General features: G+C 50.9%; 1 protein-coding gene across 11 annotated transcripts in view; it reads left to right on the top strand.

The window, feature by feature from the left end:
• Nucleotides 1–19,124, top strand: part of TRAF2 (TNF receptor associated factor 2) — a 28,406-nt gene extending 9,282 nt beyond the window's left edge. For 5 of the 11 annotated variants that reach the window (XM_075111928.1, XM_075111930.1, XM_075111933.1 and 2 more), the window contains exons 5-11: nucleotides 6,760–6,831; nucleotides 8,550–8,624; nucleotides 8,719–8,895; nucleotides 9,321–9,680; nucleotides 10,615–10,792; nucleotides 14,334–14,482; nucleotides 15,257–19,124. In XM_075111928.1, the coding sequence (XP_074968029.1) occupies nucleotides 6,760–6,831; nucleotides 8,550–8,624; nucleotides 8,719–8,895; nucleotides 9,321–9,680; nucleotides 10,615–10,792; nucleotides 14,334–14,482; nucleotides 15,257–15,475 (1,230 nt within the window). In that variant the 3' untranslated portion in view covers nucleotides 15,476–19,124. Of the gene's footprint in view, nucleotides 1–6,759; nucleotides 6,832–8,549; nucleotides 8,625–8,718; nucleotides 8,896–9,320; nucleotides 9,681–10,588; nucleotides 10,793–14,333; nucleotides 14,483–15,256 lie in introns of those variants that run through there. The other 6 variants (XM_075111934.1, XM_075111936.1, XM_075111938.1 and 3 more) reach the window with 2 other exon arrangements.
• Nucleotides 19,125–19,854: the final 730 nt, after the last annotated feature.

Raw genomic sequence — 19,854 nt, 5'->3', positions numbered from 1 at the left:
GGCAAGGTAGCTGGGCAAGCCCTTCTTGCCCAGTGTTCCTACTGAGAGATGCTGGAGAAGCCCTGCTGCACCTTCTGTAGAGAAAACTGTCCCTCTTCAAAAAGGCTGCTGGTGTCCCTGAGCCAGGGGTGTCTCCTGCTTTGTGATGCTTCACCATTTCATGCCTTGCCTTTCCAGCTGCATCCTAGGCATACCCTGATAGTTTTTCGTGGTGATTTTCAGGTTATGCTGAAATCTTCAGTTTCAGGCTTTTGCACATTGCTTAAGAGCAGAGATGCTGGTCTTCGAAGCTAGTTCACCTGGCTCCTGTTGCCTCCAAAGTGTACTTCTGAGTGTTTTATGGTGGTGTTGTCTGCATGGGATACAGCATTTTAAGGGCTGTGGTAAGCACACTTGACAATGCTGCAGCAGGACGACCAGCCTTCCTTTTAAAATCAGGTCCAGCTTTTATTGGCTTTTTTCCGAAGGTTTTGGCTTCACGTTACAGTGTGGTGTCGAAGTGCAGTTTGCAGCCAGCTCCAGCCTGATCAGCAGTTTGCCCAGGACCAGATCACTTTCTTGTGGGAGGAATCATGACTTGTACATGCAGGTGACCAAAAGGACCTCCTGCTTCAGAAAAAGGGTTCTGACACACCTTTACTTTCCAGAACTGGAGCTGAGGTCCCCAAACAAAACCTGACCTGCCTTTCCCTTACAATCCCTGAAGTCAAGTTTATGTAGCTGGCTGCCCAGACACGAGACAGTTTCCCATCCAATCTCGTGGTGGGAGGTAAGCCACGGGGAGTGCCAGAGAGTGTGCGTGGGAGGGAGTTGGAAAGCCCCAGCTGTAGAAGGTCTGCTCTTAGCTTCGAAAACCAGCTCAGCCTTCTTGTGGTGGCCCATTGAATTACCAGTTTTGGCGTCTGCCCCATGGAAAACAAAAAGCTGTAAGTTGTGAACTTTGAAGTTGAGGTGAGTGCTATGTGTCCCTTCTAAGCCATGATGAAACCCCTTTTCAAAGTCGCATGAATGCAACTTTGGGAGTTGTGGAGCAGCACTTCATGCCCAGGGTGATGTTCCTGGGGCTCTGGGTGTCTGACAGGAGCCAAAGCCACAATCACACACACGTCCTTGGGCACTTCCAACTCTTCAGACAGCCTAGAGAAATTGGGTTTGAAATCAAGCCACTCACCACAGGCTTGACTTCTACAGCACGTGAAAGACACCCATCACAGTTGTAATACTTGTCTGATTTCCGCTTTTCTGGGTGCCAGTGGTCTCAGCCTTGTGCTGTAACTGCCCTTCTGTTCACAGCCTGCACCTCTCTGCTGGCTGCGAGGCAAAGGAGTCGATCTTGCCACTGCCCACCATTTGTAGCTTGCAGAGTTTGGCCGCCAGCAACACCACCCTTTCTAATGTGAAGGTCAGGCAGACCACTGAGAAGCTTCATCCTGAGGCTGTCCCTTTTGATTTGAGCTATTAAGGTGAAGCTCTGCGTGCTGGTGAAGGTACTGCTGGAAAGGACAGAGATCTCTCCAGGGGTGTTGTCCTGGGACCTGGTTGGTACAGGCAGTGCTTTCAGTCTGCTTAGAGCACAGCCGTCAGCACTGCAGCATCTCCTGCAGCTAATGCCAGTGGTTGGCTGTTAGAAGTAACTATTGGTGTTGGATTCAGATCAGTGCTACAAACGTGCCAGCACCTGGCATCATCAGTGTGATGGTATGATTGGTGTTTGCTCCCTGGGGACAGGTTGTTCTCAAGCAGTGGCCTCATTAGATGTGAACAGCACATCTTGGGCATTTTTCATGTGACCATGATTGTAACTGTTAATTGTAGCCTAGAAGACCAGTGGATTCATCTCTGTGAGATGATCCTGATTGCTTTGAACCTCCCTTACGTGTCAACCAGCTGTTTATGGAGACTTGGTGTAGTCCAATGCTGTAACTTTTAATTTCCTTGGCAAGTGGATGTAGTCTTTTCATTTTGCAATGCAGCTAGCCGTGTCTGAGATGAAGGACAGTGGTGCACAGGCTCCAGCTGGCTGTGGTGCCAGGTGAGGTTCAGAGTCAGGCTCATCTAAAATGCTCTGGGGGTCCTGCACAGCTCCGTTTCAGACTAGAGTCTCCCTAGGAAAACTGATCCTCTGGGATGACGGAGGGATTTGGAAAAGTGTTCTGGAGCATCCCACTGCCTTGTGCTCATGTAGCTCAAAGCAAACACGGAAAGGCAGAGTCTGTTTTAGGAAATGCTGGAAAACTCACTGCTGCTTTCAGGTGTTTCTTACACCTTCAACCTTCTTCAAAACATGCTCTTGCTTTCACATCCGTCTTCAATGGAAGAAACGCTGCCTTGATGTTCCTCTACCAATAAACCCCAAATCAAATGTCTGTCTAATCAGTCCTAAAAGCCCATGAACAAAAGCATTGAACCCTGAAAGCAAAAGTTCTTGTGCTGGCTCTGAAAAGAGGTGTGAGCGAGGCCCCTGGGAACCCCTGACACCTCTTATGCCAGTTTTTCTCCTCAACTTGGGTGGATGCCATGGCGTTGGACAGCAGAGTGAAGGTGATGCTGGTTTCCCGTGCCATCACTGCCACACGCACACCCACTAAAGCCACAAGCAGTTACTGATAGGAACTTAGTCTTTGTTTTTGACACTTTCTTTGAGGTTTAATTTTCTGTGATGCTAAGTGGACTTGCTCAGATCTCTATTACCAGTGTGTCCCAGCAAAGGGGAGCAGTTTGTGTCTGGCAGCAGCTGATGCGATGGTCTTGGGAAGCTCCTGTTCCCAGTTGGCACTGTGAATTACAGATTGGGTTCCTGCTTTCCAGCCCTGTGTTGCTAGGCTCCGTGCAGTAGAGCAAGGACCATGTGCAGCCCAGCCCACCTGTGTGGGGAAAGCTTTGAGCAGGCCTGGCTTTAAACCAGCCTTAGGACTGCCCTGCTGAGGAGGGGACACAGCATAGAAGGGCATGTTGACTTCAGAGGAGTAGGACATCCCAAAGTACCTCTGTTCAGTGGCACATTCCCCTCTTGGAGGCTCTGGAGCCACTGGGGACCTGGCAGAGGTGCACAAAACAACTCATACTTCTTGGTACAAGGAATTCAGGTTCCCTTGAAAGCTAGGCAGGTGTCTCTTTTACATTGACGACCCATTTTAAGTGTTTTCTCTATGGCTCTGTGGGCCCACCCTTTTTCTTGTAGCCAGGCTAAGATGCCAAAGGAGCTGTGTGCTGGACGTAGCGATGCTGGGGCTGGGGACTGCCGAAGTCCACTCCAGTGAACCCTGTGTCACTTCAGCTGGCTTTCCTTTGCCATCCTGTTAATTTTTTTTTCCTTTTTGGTGCTCCCTTCCTGCTGCCAGGCCCTTCAGCTTTGTCTGTGCTTACGGATGCTGTTGCCATGCTCAGAGAGGACTAGTGGACTAACTTTGAAAGATCAACCTGCAGGAGACCGTTCGCAGAAGCGCTGCAGTGTGCACCTCGCACCAAGCCTGTTCTGCTGCACCTCATCTCTCTGCTAGCCCTGCCCTTTGCGATAACCTTCCTGCAGGGCTCTGGAAGAGGCATCCTACAGCAGCTGTTTCAAAGGTTGCTTTTCTCAGCCACCTGCCTTGCCTCTTAGCTGAAGGGGGAGCATTGTGTCATGCTGATGGATTTCCCAACACAGTTGCAAGGCCTCCATAAAAACCGGCTTGCATTAATATGGCAGGTTATGAGTGGGGCAGCTAGGGAGCTCTGCCACCACGATACAGGGGTAATAATTTTCAGCAGTAGCCTCTTCCATAGTTCAAGTCAAGTTTAGCAAAGCACTGAGGGGCGAAACGGCAACGGGAAACTGCAGTTTTACCTTTTGTCTTACTTCTGGAGGCACAGCAGAGCAGCTCATCCTGGCATTCATCAGGAAATGAACATTGCATCCTCTAGGGATCAGCTGCTGTTATTAAAACCAGCTTTTTCCCCTCTGTGTGTCTGCACTTTTCTGCATGGCTGCATTGAAATGTGCTGCCCTTGCTGTTGCAGAGCTGCCATGAGGGGAACTGCCCGTTCCTGCTGGTTGAGTGCTGGGGGTGTAGGGGGAAGATCCTGCTGAATGGGAAGGCCCCAAGAAAAACCTCAACTCCAAATACTGCGAATCGCTTTTCTGCTTCCCTGATACTGAGGTAGGAGAGTTGCAGCATGTGCCCAGGCAGTTCCGTTTGCCAGCAGGCCTACAGGGGAGGGGGGCTGAACACCTCCATTGCAGCCTGTTGGTGCTGCTCCAGAGAGGAGCACGTGTAGGTGCTGGAGGACTGAGCGGCCGCAGCGGTAGCCCACGAATGCCTGTGCCCTGGGCAAGTGCTCATAGGCTGCCCTGGTCCTTCCAAAGGCGGCAGTGGTATCTGATTTTCTAGTCTCTCAGGTGGGCTCCCAGAGAATCGCCTGTTCTGATGGCAGCATGTGAGGTACAGGCTGCCCCTGGGTTGTCTCAATGCTTATTTTTAGGGAGCAAAATTATTGTGTGGATCAATCACTGGTTTTTATTTTAATTGAGTGGGAAGAGCGAGGTGTTGTGCAGGCGGTTAAGTCTGCCCAGTTTGATTTTTTCCTACCCCTGCTGTGGGATGCTGAAGGCTGGACTGTGCCTCAGTTTACAGCTGGTGGGTGAGAAGTCAATGCTGAGGTAACTGGAGAGTAGCCATGAAGGTCTGAGCCAGACTGTTGTCTTCCAGCTCTACTTTAATTCTTCTATTGCAATCCCCTCTCTTCAATCCCCATCTGACTTGATTTCCATGACAGGTTCACTTTGGGAGAGTGACTCTGCTCTCACCCAGCCCCATTCACACTGATGGCTTTCCAAAGCTGCCTGAAATGTTCACAGCAAATGCCTGAGTGGCAGAGATGCTCATCACTGCTGCAGAAGCTCATGGCTGTGGGTTTGGGAAAAGTGTAAACAGAAGGATTGCCCCATTCCTGGGGGAGTAAATAGTGGCAGATCAGGCTGGAATGCCAACCCCTGCTCTTGGCTCCTGGGTGGGGTGGATCTTCCAGCAGCGATACCATCCATCTCTGTTTAGACACCCATGTAGAGGGGGAGGAACAGGGGATTCCAAAGAGGCCGAAACTGTGTATACAAAAATGTTTGTCTAGAGGTTTGGATCTGTGCTGGTTAAAGCTAATGCTTCTGGGTGTCTTAAACAATTTACATATGGACCAGTTGCACTTCCAGCTTAGCCATGCGGGATGGTTTTCCTTCTTGTGTTGCAAGCTGGGCCCACTCTGCAGGGCTGCCTGCGTGTTGGGTGTTATATCGCAGTGCAGCGTGAAGTTGGGATGGAAGATAAATGCTGGGAGGTGGGGAGTACAGAGGGGGTGGTAGTTTCACACCTAGCAAATTGGCACGGGAGAACATAAGCTTTAAATACTCCCTTTTTAAATAGTTGCCTCTACGGTGAAGTTTCCTTCCTTCAGCCAGACTGTCTGTTCTTATGCCAGCGTTTTGTGGGTCGTGGGTAAGATGCTATCTGGTGTTTCTAGAACATGAGAGTAGTAGGTGGGGAGAAGAAAGGTTTCATCCCCTCTGAGTGGGATGGAGGAGGTGCTTTGCCTCATCTGCTTCTGCCTCCGCAGGCAGCGCTGTCTGTGCAGGCAGCACTGCCTGGATGAGCCGTGCAGGCTAGCCGGTCACTCTTCCAGGGACAGTGCAGTGAGGCTTGGAGTCTGATTACTCATTTGAAGTATAAAAAAAGAGAGAGTAACTAAGAAGCTGAAGCTGAGCCACTAATGGGTTTCACTTTCCAGTTTCTGATGTGGTAACAGCGTTTAAGTTTGTACATGTTTCCCCTCCCAGATAGTAACCTGTTTTACTGAAGAATAAATATTTTTGAAACAAAAGTTTTTGAAGCATCTGGTTTCAGATTACTACTTCATAAATTCTTCTGGGTTTTTTTTTCCTGTTACTACCATGGCAAGATACTTCAGCGCACTTATCTTTTAATCTGAATTTTGAACTGCATATTCATGACATTTACAATACCTTGTTTCAGCTGGTTGGTGTATAAGGAGAAGGTTTAAGCAGTGTGGAAATGACACAGAAAGCAGAGGCACATTCCAGCATTCCCAATTTAGCCGGTATTGCTGGCCCTAGTATCTGCTGAGGACAGAGTATCCCATTGCCCTGATCATATCTTCAGCTCCGCTGGCTGCCAAAATAGACTGTGGGTGCTCTTGCTGCAGGGGTGGGTGTTTGTGGGCAGGGGGCGTTGAATGAGACAGAGGTAAAATTTTTTTCTTTCGGGTTGAAAAATGGTTTTTTGATTTGAATGTGAAGATACTTTTAGGCAGCTCAGCCCAGTGTGTGATGAATAGGTCATGGTTTCGTACTTCAGCTGACCGATAACAATTACAGTGGAAAAACTAAACAAATTATCTTGCTGAGATAGTGGCTTACTTCACTCAACCTGCCTGAATGTGTATTTTCCCAGCAGAGCCATAAATGGAGCTTCCTGTTGATTATCTTGTCCATCAAAGTAGTAATTTGATTTGTTTTTTTCTAAATTATAGCAGCTTTTTAAGTTGAGGCTGAGGCTACATAGGCACCCAAAATCCTGGTAGCCTGGAGATCACACAAATGAGTCAGTATGCAAAATATCAGCGTGACCAAGATTTCAGTATAGGTTGGTAGAATACAATGCTTTACTGTAATAAGGTATAGAACGACTCCCGTTGAATTGTACTCATCATAGAACCTCATTGGAGCTTTTATTTAGAGGATCAAATATTCTGCTGTTTATTCCTTTACAGGCTCATGGTGAAGTTTGCCCTGAATTTCCACTGACTTGTGAAGGCTGTGGGAAGAAGATTCCAAGGGAGAAGGTATCCATCTGACTGCCAGTGAAGTGTGTGCCATGGTGGCGTTTGGCGTTCTGATGGGCTGACACCGGTGTTCTTGGAGTGGGGGGAAAAACAGAGACCATTAGAAAGTGGGGGGAAAACCAATTAAGGGGCAGCTGTTAGTACAGATGTGACCTTTCCATAAGGCTCAAAATACTGGTTGGGTACCGGTGAACATGACTCATTGGCACTTGTAGTTTTGTGTTAGTGCTGCCAATGCCACCTCCCTTTGAGTGGTGTGTTTGCCATGTTTGGTTGTAGAGTCTCCATGGGAAAAACGTGTTTCTGGGTTTAAAGGGTACTTATGTCATATGTAAAGCAACTATATCAACCACAGTTATGGAAAGGGAGCCCATGTCCAGCTAAATTAGTTTATTTGTAATCAATCATGTAATGGAATCCACATCTATAGGGTCTTCATGCTGCTGGCTCCTGGGGCAACGCTCAAAAGTCTGAAAATCAAAATTTTGGGAAATATCTTCAAAAAGCGCGCTCATCTGAAACTGTCCTGCCTGCTACGGGCAAATATTTAGTAGCACTGATGCAAAAGGCCCTTGTAGCAGGGTAGCGGGGACAGAAGCATCAAAAAGATGAGCAAAGAGTTCTTCTAAATGTGCAGCATAATGAAGGACTTCACTGGGGTCTTGGGATACAGATCCGTTGTCTGCAGGCTGAAGGTGGAGCCCGGCAGAAATGAGGCTTGTAGGATTCCTATAGGTGATCTATCCTTTGTTTAAATATTAGCTCCCTCTTCTTATCTCTCTCCAAACTTGATTAGCTGCAGCCATTGTAACTCCGAGTAACCTGGCTTGTTAAGCAAGCCAGATGGATCTAGAAGCTTTTAAAAACAGTTTTTATTGACATCTGTTGTAGCAGATGTAGGTGTTAAATGTGGAGTATTGTGGTTGTTTGGAACAGACCACTGATATCTATCTGATGATGACAGGTATATCAAAAACAAGATGATAATGTGCCAGTGCTTGTTAGCATTAATCATACATTGTGTGGGAACCCAGACGAGTCATCTTGGTGGCTGCGGGGGTATTAGTGGTACTTCTCTGTAGAAATATCCACTGCTGGCCTCCGTTCTTCATGGCAGCTGCCATGTGGTGGCTGAGGTGTGGCCTTTTTTGGCACCCCAGTGAGGGGATGCTGGATCCAGCAGAGCATCTTTGCTTGCACAGGTGGACTTGCAGTAATTGTCGAACATACTCAGGCAGGACCACTGGGAAGCTTTCTGTCCTCAGATTTGTAATGCTTAGCTGGAAGTAAAAATACCAAGCTGTGGCACACCCCAACCAGGGTTACATGAAGTGCACAAAATTAAATGGCTGTCTGTTTCACAGGGTTGTTCCTCATGCCCTCATGCCTCATGCTTGTTGCTCAGCATCCATAACATGTGCCTGTGCTGGTTGCTTCTTCTTTCCTGCATGTGCAGGTGAGACCTGAGACCCCGTGGCCATCAAGAGAAAGAGAAATAAACTTTCCTCCCAGGTGTCAGTGCTATATTTATATATGACAGTGGAAGTCATATAGGGTAAGGGTAGGCAGTGTCCAGGTTTAACCACTCACTTTGGCAGCTAGTGATTAGCAATGGCTTGGCATTCTTGAGATCGTCTTCAGTTTCCTAGACATCAGCAAGATGGAAAGGGAGCTAATGGGGATACATAAAATCTAATGTTGCTTTCCTTTGTTTCTAGTTTCGGGACCATGTGAAGACTTGTGGCGGATCTAAAGTGCCTTGCAGATTTGAGGTTGTCGGATGTGCTGAGGTGGTAAGGGCTCATCTGTTGATGTTTATCCTGGGACTTGTTTTCAGTTCCATTGTTAAAGTTAACCTGCAAACTGCTGTCACTCCAACTGTTACAGATGTTTGCATTCAGATATTCGAACAAAGTGGTGCTTCAAACCCTTTTCAAATGGAGCTTAACATCATCTGCTGTCCAGAGTTTGGGTATCCAGAGAATGAAATTAACGTGGAAGGAAACCTCCTCCTTGAGGAACACCCTGAGTGTTTTGAGACTGGTGTTTATGCTTCTTTCAGCTGTAAGCACAGAACTGGGGCCAGGCCATATTTCTCCACGTGACTTAGTTTTCCCAGCTCCTACTGGTGATGTTCATATAAATCCCTCCTTGGGGGGGATTACAGGATATTTGCTCTAGTCCTTTTGTGCTGTTAAGTACATCTGACAGAGCCCTTTTGGGAAGTAATGGAGGAAGAGAGTAGAACTGTGTGTACAGCTGGGGAAACGTTAAACATCCGTCATTGTATGTGATCTGCAGCATTTCTAAACCAAAACAAAGAAACCCGCCCCCACCCCAAACCAGGTTTTTTAACTATCTTTCTTTGGTTTTTTTCCTTTTTATAATTTAAAGCTAATGCTGTGATCTCAAGAGGAGGAATTTGTTCTGTGGATGGTGACAGTGTAGACTGAGCTTGCTGAATGGGGGATGTATTTCTTTTCATGTAGGTGGAAAATGAAAAGCTACCAGAACACGAAAGCAAGTGTTTGGCGGAGCATCTCTACATGCTGCTGAGTTTTGTGCTAAGCCTCAAGGCTGGGTCTGGAGACCTAAAGCCCCTTCCTGCCATTTCTTCATCACAAAACAACTCCCCACAACTGGCAGCAAACTCTCTGGGCTTGGAGTCGAAGCTCTCCAAGTCCCTGGAGCTCTTGGGAAGATGTGAGGCCCTTGAGAGGAAAACGGCAACCTTTGAGAACATTGTCTGCGTGCTCAATCGGGAGGTGGAAAGAATGTCTCTAACAGCCGAAGCCTACAGTCGGCAGCATCAACTAGACCAGGAGAAAATTGAAACACTGAGTAACAAGGTGTGTAACCACTAGCTTGGGCTTTCCAGCACTCTGCTCAGAGACTTTTTTCAGTTTCCTTTCTGTGTTAATAGCAAAGCTTCACCGCCTAGCCCTGAATCTCCACAAATCTGAAGGCAGAACTAAAATATCATTTGTGCCTGTGCCCAACCCTCAAAAGCCTCCTGGAAAAGATGGGTATTAAACTGACATGCATAAAGCATTCAGATCTCTGTTGGTAATCAAGTTATGCAGACACCAAGATGTCGTTCCTAGGTGAAGTTTTCCAATGAGAGACAGGGCACTCAGCATTTCACTGGATCTCCCTGAATCTGTGGGGCTGCTTACCTTCCAGACCTTTCAAAAGGAGTGTAATCATTGATCCTGTGCTGCAGCATTGTGCCAAGCACAATCTGGAGTTGTGAAGAAGCTGGGCAACTTCACCAGTGTGCTGCAGCACAGTCCCTTCTGAGCGCTGCCAGGGGGTCTTGGCAGCTGGGAGCTGTGCAATTTGCAGCTTATCTCTGCTCTTGGCAAGGGAGCTGCCAAAACCGGTGTGGCTCTGTCAGCTAGCAGTGATTAACCCTGTGGAGACCTTGCTGGCTGGGTGTAGGTTCCTATCTTTCTCAATCTAGTTTTGTCACAGTGCTGAGAGGTTTTTTCCCCCCATCCTCACTTTTTGAGCTGCTCATTGGGAGGATTTTTCTGTTTGCTGTGGGGAAGTTTCCAGCTCAAGCACTGAGTTGTATTGATATATAATGACAGGGTTCAAAAGGAAGCTTCAGTGAGTTGGCTTATGATGCTAAATTTCTCCCTCCCGAGACCCCTGTCAGTTCTGGAGGATGTCTCTCACTGAAGAGTTGTCCTGAAGGGGATGCTGGTGTCTGCTGGCTTTCTTGGGTCTCACAGCAGTACGTATTTCTAACCAGGCTGCACCGTGTATCCCACTGAGCAGGTCCGGCAGCTGGAAAGGAGCATTGGGCTCAAAGACCTGGCCATGGCTGAGATGGAGGAAAAGATCCGCAACATGGAAGCTTCCACCTACGACGGTGTTTTCATCTGGAAGATAACGGAATTTGCCAGGAAGCGTCAGGAGGCGATAACAGGCCGCTCTCCTGCGATCTTCTCTCCAGGTTATTGCCCACAAATTTGCAAAACTGCAAAAGCCTTTTGCATCTCAGCTGGGTGTGGGGTTTGCAGTGGTGTCCTTAGCAGGGGAGATGCTGGCCATTCAGATGTACTTCTCTTCTGTCCCTCTTTCCCTGTGGAGCCTGGAACTTTTTTTTTTTAACATTGGCCTGAATGAAACTGCTCTGCTGGAAGAGGTGCTTTTTTGATTGCAGAAAACGTTTTTAATGGCTTGGAATAGAGAATGGAACCCTCTCGGCTCTGGAATAGCCCTGCATAACCCTTTAGTTAGAATTAAAGTAGTCAGATTATAAAACTAGCAATGAAATGGTTAAGGAAGGGAGGAAATATATATTAGAGACCCAGAAATATATTTCAGTGCCTAAAGCATGACGGCGCAGGAGACAATGTCTAAATAAAGCCCAAACCACACCTAGGGGAAGTGCTTGAATATCTGCTAGTGGAAGGGGCTCTCCTTGCCAAACTGCCCCAGCTCTGCACTGTTCTTCCTGTTCTTTAAAAAAAGAAAACCTCAGACAGCGAGCAGTAGGTTGTGATCTGGCTTCTTTGCTTATGAAAGCATTTACCAGGCTTGGAGCTGTAAGATGAAACCATCTCTTCACACAATTTCATTGCTCAGTGGGGAGCTCACTTCGCAATGTAATGGTTGAAGGGACGAATTTGTGTTTGCCTGAGCAGGAATTGCTTAGATCTAAGCGTGCTGGAGAGCTTTTTCAAAATGCCCAGAGCTGCTTGCAAACCTAGAGCACGTACCTTACGCCTGCTTCCTGGTGCTGTGAAAAAGCAAACCTGTGGCTGGGCCACAAGATAAAAGCAATTGAATTTTAAAAAACTATTTTAAAATCTTTTTTTTTCTGGATGAAGGCTGTTCAGAGTCCTTTTTCTCTTGAAAAACTGAAAGAAAAAATGATTCCCCTTCTTGAGGGGAACTAAACTGCTCCTGAAACTGTGCACATGCAATTAGCATTTCCTTTTAAAAGTCAGCAGCAGCCGTGGAAAACCCCTGCTGTCTGTCCCCTTCGGGAAGGGCAGAACTTCCTTCCTTTTCCCAAAGTGAACAAATCTGCTTCAAATCTATTTCATTTGACTTAGACGACCTTAACTCTTGCACCCTGTTCATCTCCTGCACTGTGCTCAAGAGCTGCTTGACCTGAATGTCTCCAGAGGCTTGTGGTTTTGAGGTAGATGCTGGACAGTGCTGGCTCTTGCCCTCTGGCCGTGGGCATTCTGTCTCGCTGTGCCCCAGCCTGGGGGCTCCTCCGGCCCCTCCACAAGCTGATGCCAGCTGGGATCCTCACAGTGGGGTGGGATTTGTTTGTTCTAGGTTGGAGAATCAAGTCAGCTGGTGGAGGGATGTAAGCGTCAGAGTCAGGACAAGGGAGGGAAAGGGGTGAAACCTCTCTGAATGCAAGAGGCTTCGTCTGTCCAGACATTTGTTCGGCTGTGCTCTGAATGCACAGTTCCTCCTAGAACTGCAGCTCGTGGTTGCTGGTGCCTCTTCCATGCTGCATGCTGGCCAGTCTCCATCCTGTGCCTGCCAGCGGTGGCAGGGCAGCAAAGGCAGGGCTCAGGGCTTTTGTAAACTGTTTCATCAAAGGAGAAACTACTTTGGAGGCCACCAGACTGTGTCTTGTGTTGCTGGTTGGTCTCTGCTATCTGCTGATCAAAATCTTGTATGTGGCTGGAGGGATTGGAAGCTGAGGGTTGCCTCTGCCTAATGCTGGGACTGCCTCTGGAAAAGGCAGGACTTTTTGTTTTATCTTCAAAGTGCAAAGTACCAGGGTTTGTTTCCTGCAGTAGTAGATTGTGTTCCGTAGATGAAAGCTCCTCTTTCCTAGTGCAGCTTTAGCTGAGAAAATTAGGCTGAGAAGCAAATGTTTCTTGTGGAGGTGGGCTTTTTTATCTTAGAAAGTGAAGTAAATAGACTAGTGCTGTTCAGTCTGGGAAGGGAAGAGCTGGGAGGAGAGGTCTGGGTTGGGAATAGGATGAAAAAAGGGAAATTAGTAGAATTGTATGGTTTGTATTTAAATGTAAAGGCGAGGAAATACCAAATGAAATCAGTGTTAAAGAGAAGGAAGTAGAGTTGCCGCTCACTTGCGTTGTGAGGACACGGTGACTGCCACAGGGTTTTGCAAAGGGTAAAATGAGAAGAGTTCCAAAAGGAAAATCTGCACAAGAAGGGTTCACTGGGGTCATGAACCGGGACAGTTCAAAGTGAAGCTCCTGTTGGAAAGGCACCCGCCGCTGGCCATCGGATGCCAGCGGGGCAGCTTGCTCGGCTCTTGCTTTGCTTCTGATGCGCTTTGCCTTTGCTCAGGCCGGTGGGAAGCAGGATGCCTGTGCTGAGCTGATGGCATGGTGCACAAGGTGCTTAGCACTCTGGCTACCTGGTGCCTTTTCCTGGGTACTCCAACTGCTCTGGGGCCATCCTTCCTCCAGTTCCCTGCCTGGTTTTTACATTCACAGTGTTACAAGAGTGCTGAGAAGCACCAGGTAGGCTGTGAGCATGGGCTGCTTGGACTAGCAGAGGGTGGCATCTGCCCTGAAAGCCTTTGAGTGAAGCAGGCAGAGAGGAAGGACTAGAGGAAACGATCTGGGGAGTGCCAGGAGGGAACTGGGTGACAAAACCCTGATCTCTTGCACCTTGTCCTGTGGAAGTTCACAGTATGTCTGCTAGTGCTGGTCTGCCTGTTCATAAGAATGCATGGACTCCTGCAGTAAAATACCATCTCTTATCTCCTGCCCCATGCTATGGGGCTGCTGAGCATCACCAGACCTGAAGCACGTAGCTCTGTGCCACTGGGAGAGGGTGGTTTGCAGTGAGTCGCCCTCCAAGACCTATTTCTGTGGCCCTGCACAGGTCTGGTATCACAACATGGGCATTCCCAGAACTGAGAGAAGGAAAGAGCCCGAGGTCCCAGAGCCCATACCCTGCTGTGCCCATACAGGACAGCATGAGCCGCTGGGATCCTAATGGGACACCAAAGCTCACTTGAGCCTCTGCCCCCATTAGAGGTAGCCAGCTTACAAAGAGGGTGCAGTGAGTACTAAGGATGGTCTGCTTCATGTCGGGTTGTTTTTGGGGTGGTTGTGTTCCCACTCGTCAGTGTTACTGCCACGAACTGCAGCTCCTTCAGCAGTCACATGCTGCGCAACTGGCGACTCTGTTATGGGATGCAGTGGGAAGCACCCAGCTCCCGGGCAGAGCTCCAGGTTTGGGCTCTGCCTGGGGTACTTGTGCCTGCGGTGGCAGGTGGGGAGAACTTGGGAGGCTGGCGGGCGCCCTGCTCTGTGCCACAGCACTCAGCATCTCAACTAGACCAGAGGCTTGTGACTACCTGACCTTGGGCTGTTTGTTTGTACCTGGTCCCTTTATGGACCACCTCTGTGGTCCATGTATTTTAAGACTTAGACCTGGTTTCTTCCAGGATCCAAGCTTCAGAGTCCTCAGTTCAAAGGAACCTGTTGGTGCCAGGCTTTGCTGGGCTTGACACTCACTGTGTCTGTTTTTCAACTCTTTGATAGCATTCTACACAAGCAAGTATGGCTACAAGATGTGTCTGCGCATTTACCTGAACGGGGATGGCACTGGGCGTGGGACCCATTTGTCCCTGTTTTTTGTGGTGATGAAAGGACCCAATGATGCGCTTCTGCGGTGGCCCTTCAACCAGAAGGTAGGTGTGGGACAAAGCCGCTATGCCCAGCAACATGCCTCTCTAGTTTTGCACCCACTTGAGCTTCTAGACACCATCAGTCTGGCCTACTTAGCAAGCAGAAGAAGGAAGGACTTTGATATGTCGGCCACTCTGGGGATTCCCCAGTTGTGCTGAAAGCACCAAGCGTGCTACAGGGCAGGGGCATGAAACGGCAGAGGCTGCAGCAGGAGAGTGGCAGCATGTTTGGAAAGTAAGTGGAGCAGCAGCATGATTTGGGGCGAGGGGAGGTTCTTGTGGCCTCGGTGCTTGGGGTGAAATGGATGCTCACTTGATGTCAGAAGCTCAGATTGCAGTTCCTAGACATTGCACTTTTGCGAAACACTTCAAGACTGAGCGGGCGAAGTACTGATGGAGAGAGTGGGGCTGCCGCCTTTTGCAAAAGGACAGCAACCCTGCGACTTAATGAAATACCTGCATGGGGTATTGGTGTTGGGGGTGGTTGCCATGCTGGCCAGTGTTAGGTTTTCAGAGTTGGTGTGACAGCCCTGTGCTGCCACACAGAAGTTTCCAGTGACGGGGCAGGATGTGGGAAGGTTTCTGCAGAATGTCACGGAGATGACGTTCTCTGCTGACCCTACTTACAGGTATTTCTCAGATTTGTAGGTGCATGATGTGACTATGGTTGCGTTGGTTCTCACACGTTTCACAGGCTTCAAGTGAGCAGGCCACTGGCCTGGGTTTGCATGTGCTTTTTATTCATCCACTCTTGTATATTTTCACATTTCCCTGCAGGTAACCCTGATGCTCCTGGACCAGAACAACCGGGAGCACATCATCGATGCCTTCCGACCTGACGTGACATCCTCCTCCTTCCAGCGACCCATCACGGAAATGAACATTGCCAGCGGCTGCCCACTGTTCTGCCCTGTCTCTGTGATGGAATCCAAGAACTCCTACGTGCGTGATGATGCCATCTTTATTAAAGCCATCGTTGATCTCACAGGCCTCTAACCCTCCTCACCTCCAGGAGCAGTGAACACACAGCCAGCCCCACGTGGGGCATTCCCCTCTTGTGCTGCCCTTCAGGCAGGTCTCGGAGCAAGGAAGGGGCAAAAAGCAGAAGGGGAAAAGCCCTTCCCAAAAAGGGACCTTCGCTCTGAGTGGAAACAAGGTGTCTGATGGGAACCTTCTTCCCTGGTGTCAGACAGACCTTCCCTGAGAAGAGGTTTGGGTGGACGTTCACAGTCTGCAGGGTACAAGATGATTTCCTGCAGGGACTTGGGTGTCTGAACTGCCGCTGTCTAGGCTTCCAGTGGAAACCAATGCAGCTCTTGCTTTACCAGTTTAGTGCACAGCCTCAGTGCTCCCTAGTAAAACAAGGGTTTGGCCTGCCTGAGCACCACCTCGTGTGGATGTTTGGCTCAGCCATCCAGGATTTTCTTCAGAGATCTCCATGTTCCTGGAAGTGTTGTGTGCTGCAGGGGTGCCATTGCTCTGCGCTGCTGGCTGGTCTGCACCTTGGTGGACAGGAAGGGTGTGTGGCAGGCCCGGTGCAAGTGGGGCGAGAGAGGTGCCAACTGGTTTGCTGCTGTTTTGGTGCCATCGGTGCCTGCAGAAAGGGCTGCTGAACCAAGTTGTGCAGCAGGCAGGGGAGCAGTACCCTGTGTCTGGCCCTCGCTGTGTGTTTGATGGGTGGTTTGTGCTTTGAGCAGGGTGCTGGGAGTATGGGATGGGTCAGGCAGTGCCCTTGCCTGGGAGGGAGTGTGGGGCAACACTGGGGATGCCTGTAGTGAGAGGGAAGCGAATCTCCCCTGGAGACTGCCCGTCCTGTCCCAGGAGAGGAGGGTGACGCAGGGCTCAGTGCAGGACTTCAGCCCCTGAACCCTGGGAGCCCCAGGTGGGTTTTTAGCCAGACCCCATCGTTCTCTGCCTGCCTGCACCTGAGCAGCGGTGGGCAGGATGGTGGCAGTGCTGGAAGCTGTCTTTACACACGCACAGATGCTTCTGAGCTGACTTTCAGCCCCATCCCGGGGCAACTGCAGCAGCACAGATGTGCCAGCCTTCCCAGGGCCCTCTCCAGCTGCTGGGCACATTACGGCCACAGCTCCGCTGCTGTCTGCGCCTGCGCTGCAGCTGTCCATCTGCACAGGCACTCTGACCTCTGCAGCTGCAGTGCTGATGGACACGGCCTGTCTCTTGTCCACCTGTGTGGTGGGCAGTTGCTGGCCAGCCCCTGCCCTCTCCACATGCCTGCCTCACCCACGAGCAGCAGCTTTCCCCTGTCCTTCCCTCAGCTCTGGGAGCACGGTGCCTGCTGCTTTCCAGTCATTGCACGCTGGAGTGCTCTGTCTGCTTGGCCCCTCATTGAGCCTTCAGCCACCTGAGTAGGATGTGGGGTGGCTGGAGAAGTCCTCAAACGAAGCTTGCTGTTCCTTTTTTGTCTCTGAGCTCCTTGCACTGCTCCCTTCTGGGCAGCAAGTGCTCAGCACCCACAAGAAGGTCTCTGTATTTGTGAAGAAACTGCTGCCATGTCTCCATCATGGCTAGCTGGGCCTTCTGGAGTTGTTTTGTTGTGGCCATGAGTAACTCCAGACTGGCAGTTAGCCAGGCTGGACTCTTGAGGCTTTGCTGCCTTCTCTGTCTGTGCTTCCCTTACTGTGTCCGAATGCGCTGCAGGAGATGGGTCATTGGTGACAGCTGGCTACTGACCCCACCTTGCAATAATAGTCCAGGGCCCCGTCCAGCTCCTGTGCTGCTCCTCTGGCTGGGAGGGGGGCCAGCGAGGCTGGAGGGTGGGCACCCTCTTCTTGCTTGTGGCCGCAGTGTGTCGCCCTCGGCTGGGAGCAGCAGCAGCTCCCCGGGGGACACAAGGCTATGGTGTGGGCACGAAGCCCTGCTGCTGGCAGGGCCTTGCCTGGCACCCAGCCCTGGGCCATGGACATGGAGCCCACCCTGCTCGTGGTCTGCTTCCACCTCTGCTCTGGCACAGCTGCACAGCCACCCCGGCAGGGCCAGGGGAATGAGCTGTGACCCAGGCAGGGCTTGGGGAGCCCTGCCAGGGCTGGCTGGCCCCCCACACCCTGTGTGGTGCCACTGCCCTGACTGCTGGCTCTGTGGGTGGTTTGGCGTGTCCCTGCTGCTGCTTGGGGGGACTCGGGGTGCCTGATGTCCTTCTCCTGGCTGGTGGGCAGCTGAGCCAGACCCTGACCCAAGGGTGCTGTGCTGGCTGGGGGCTCTTCCTGCCTGGGAGCGGGTGCTGGGACAACCTTTGAGCCCCTCTTTGAATTCTCCATGTGGATCTTTCCATACCTGTTGTGTGCAAAGGCTGGGGGTGGACTCTGCTGTTTCAGCAGAAGTGGGGGGAGGCTGTGCCAGCACAGCAGCTCTGGGTGAGCTGGGGGTGCTCATCAGGTGGGGTGGCTGCAGCAGGGTGGGCTGAGAAACCTCTGGGCATGGCTGCTATGAAAAGGTGAGGGGCCCTGTACAGGCAGGGCCTGCCTGTTTCTTCCCAAGGGCAGTTGGTCAGTGGGTGTGTGTCCACCTGGAACTGCTCTTCGCAGAGCAGGGCTGAACCACTGCCTGTGCCCTGCCTTGCTGCTGCCTCCCCTGAGGCCCTCAGCTCTTCTCAGCAGTGACGAGTGGCAGGACCCTTCCTTTCCACAAGCCACTTTCCAGCCTGTCCTGAGGAATGGAGCAAGCCCTGTGCTGCCCCTGTCAACCTGTTACCTTAGGAGAAAAAAAAAAAGGCCTAGCAAAGCCCAGCGCTGCTCCCACCTGCAGCAGCTCTCCACAGCCAGGCCCAAGGGAGGCTCCCAGCCCTGCAGAGGCTGGGAAGGGCCTGGAAAGGGGGAGGAGAATCAGCTCTGCTCATTTAGCAGTTGGGAATTAAGTGTATTGGCCTGGGGCAGGGGGAGGTGTGGAGTGTGGTCTGAGTTGATGTGAATGTCTTTTTGCTCTTGTGGTGCTGGACACCCCCCCAGCGGCCTGCAGCAGGGCCGGGTGGCTCTAGCCAAGTGGTCCCGGGGGTGCCTGTGGAGACACTGGCTCAGCTGGGGGGTCTGGGCTGTTTCAGGGGGTGGGTCCTGGTCCTCCTGCCCCAGCAGGCATCTGGAAGGTCTGTGCTTCAAGCAGAGACCAGGCTCTCCCCGTTGATCCTGCAGAGGGGACAGCGGGGCTGTGCTGGTGTTGGGGAGGGGCATGGCAGGGGTCTGGCACAGCAGGTGAGTCCCTGTGACAGGAGATTGTACTCGCTGCTGGTTTTCCCTTCCCTCGTGGTGTGGCTGAGGAGCGGCAGACCTGGTGCTGACAATGCTGGCTGGCCCTTTTTCATTTTTTTTTTTTAGCAGCTCTGGAGCGTGCAGTGGTAATTGTAGTGTGTCCCATGCATTTCAGGCAGGGCTATGGTACCTTCCTGGGCACAGCTCTGCCAGCCTGTCTGGCACACAGACACTTGGCACAAGCCACCACTGGAATTTCTGTGTTGGTTTGGGTTTTTCTTCCTTCCCCCCCTTTCTTTTTTTTTTCCAATTTGACCACAGCTATCAGAGAACACCCATCTCAGCCTGGCACTGTGAAGTAAGTTGTTTGGGTTTTATTTTGGTTTATTTTCTTTGAGGATGGAGTATGGGCAAAACCACCAATAAAAGCCATTGGAAGGGCACTGTTGTATAATCCATGGGATCGTGGGGCTCCAGCACTGCGCAGGCTGGAAGAGGAGCAGTGGCAGGATTACCTCAGGGTGGGGGGGTTATTGCTGTGCTGGAACCTTCCCGCCACCACTGGTTCCCTGCGGTAATGGCGCAGCCTGGCAGGGTTTGCCACGCACCAGCACTGCAGCTTCCAAACACAGGGTGCCAGAGCAGGCAGGGAAGGGACTCCTCGGAGAGAGGGGTATGCGACATGGCCCCAGCCCGGCTGCTGGAGCGTCAGACACGCAGGGACCACAGGGCTGGAGGGAGAAGGTGCAGCAGTGCTGGGCCAGCTTCACCAGCAGCAGCAGAACAACTGGAAAGGTAAATGCAACACATTACACTCACGGTCCTGGGTGCTATCCACTGAGTCGCTCTAAGACAGGCTGGTTTTTCTTATCCATTGTTAGGAGCCAAGTACCTGTGCTGCTCCCCCTGTCCTTGCAGTAGGCCCTGTCCTGCCCCTCCAGGGCTGAAGGACTAAACCCATGCTAGGGAGTAGCAACACAGCTACCTCTGCATGCACAGCTGTACAACAGCCAAATTCAGGGGCCTGGCTCCAGCCAGACCCAGTCCTTACAGGTGCAGCTGCTGCACAGTACACCAAGGACCATGGGAAAAGCCTGTTACAGGGATGTTGGCACTGCAGCTCATGATGCTGCTGCAGCTCAGGAATTCCTGCCAGCAGCACAGGGCTAGCCC

This window comes from Phalacrocorax aristotelis, chromosome 17 (assembly GCF_949628215.1).
Source record: "Phalacrocorax aristotelis chromosome 17, bGulAri2.1, whole genome shotgun sequence".
Lineage (NCBI taxonomy): Eukaryota > Metazoa > Chordata > Aves > Suliformes > Phalacrocoracidae > Phalacrocorax > Phalacrocorax aristotelis.
Note: the sequence above shows the minus strand (reverse complement) of the source record. Positions and strands in the feature narration are given on the sequence as shown.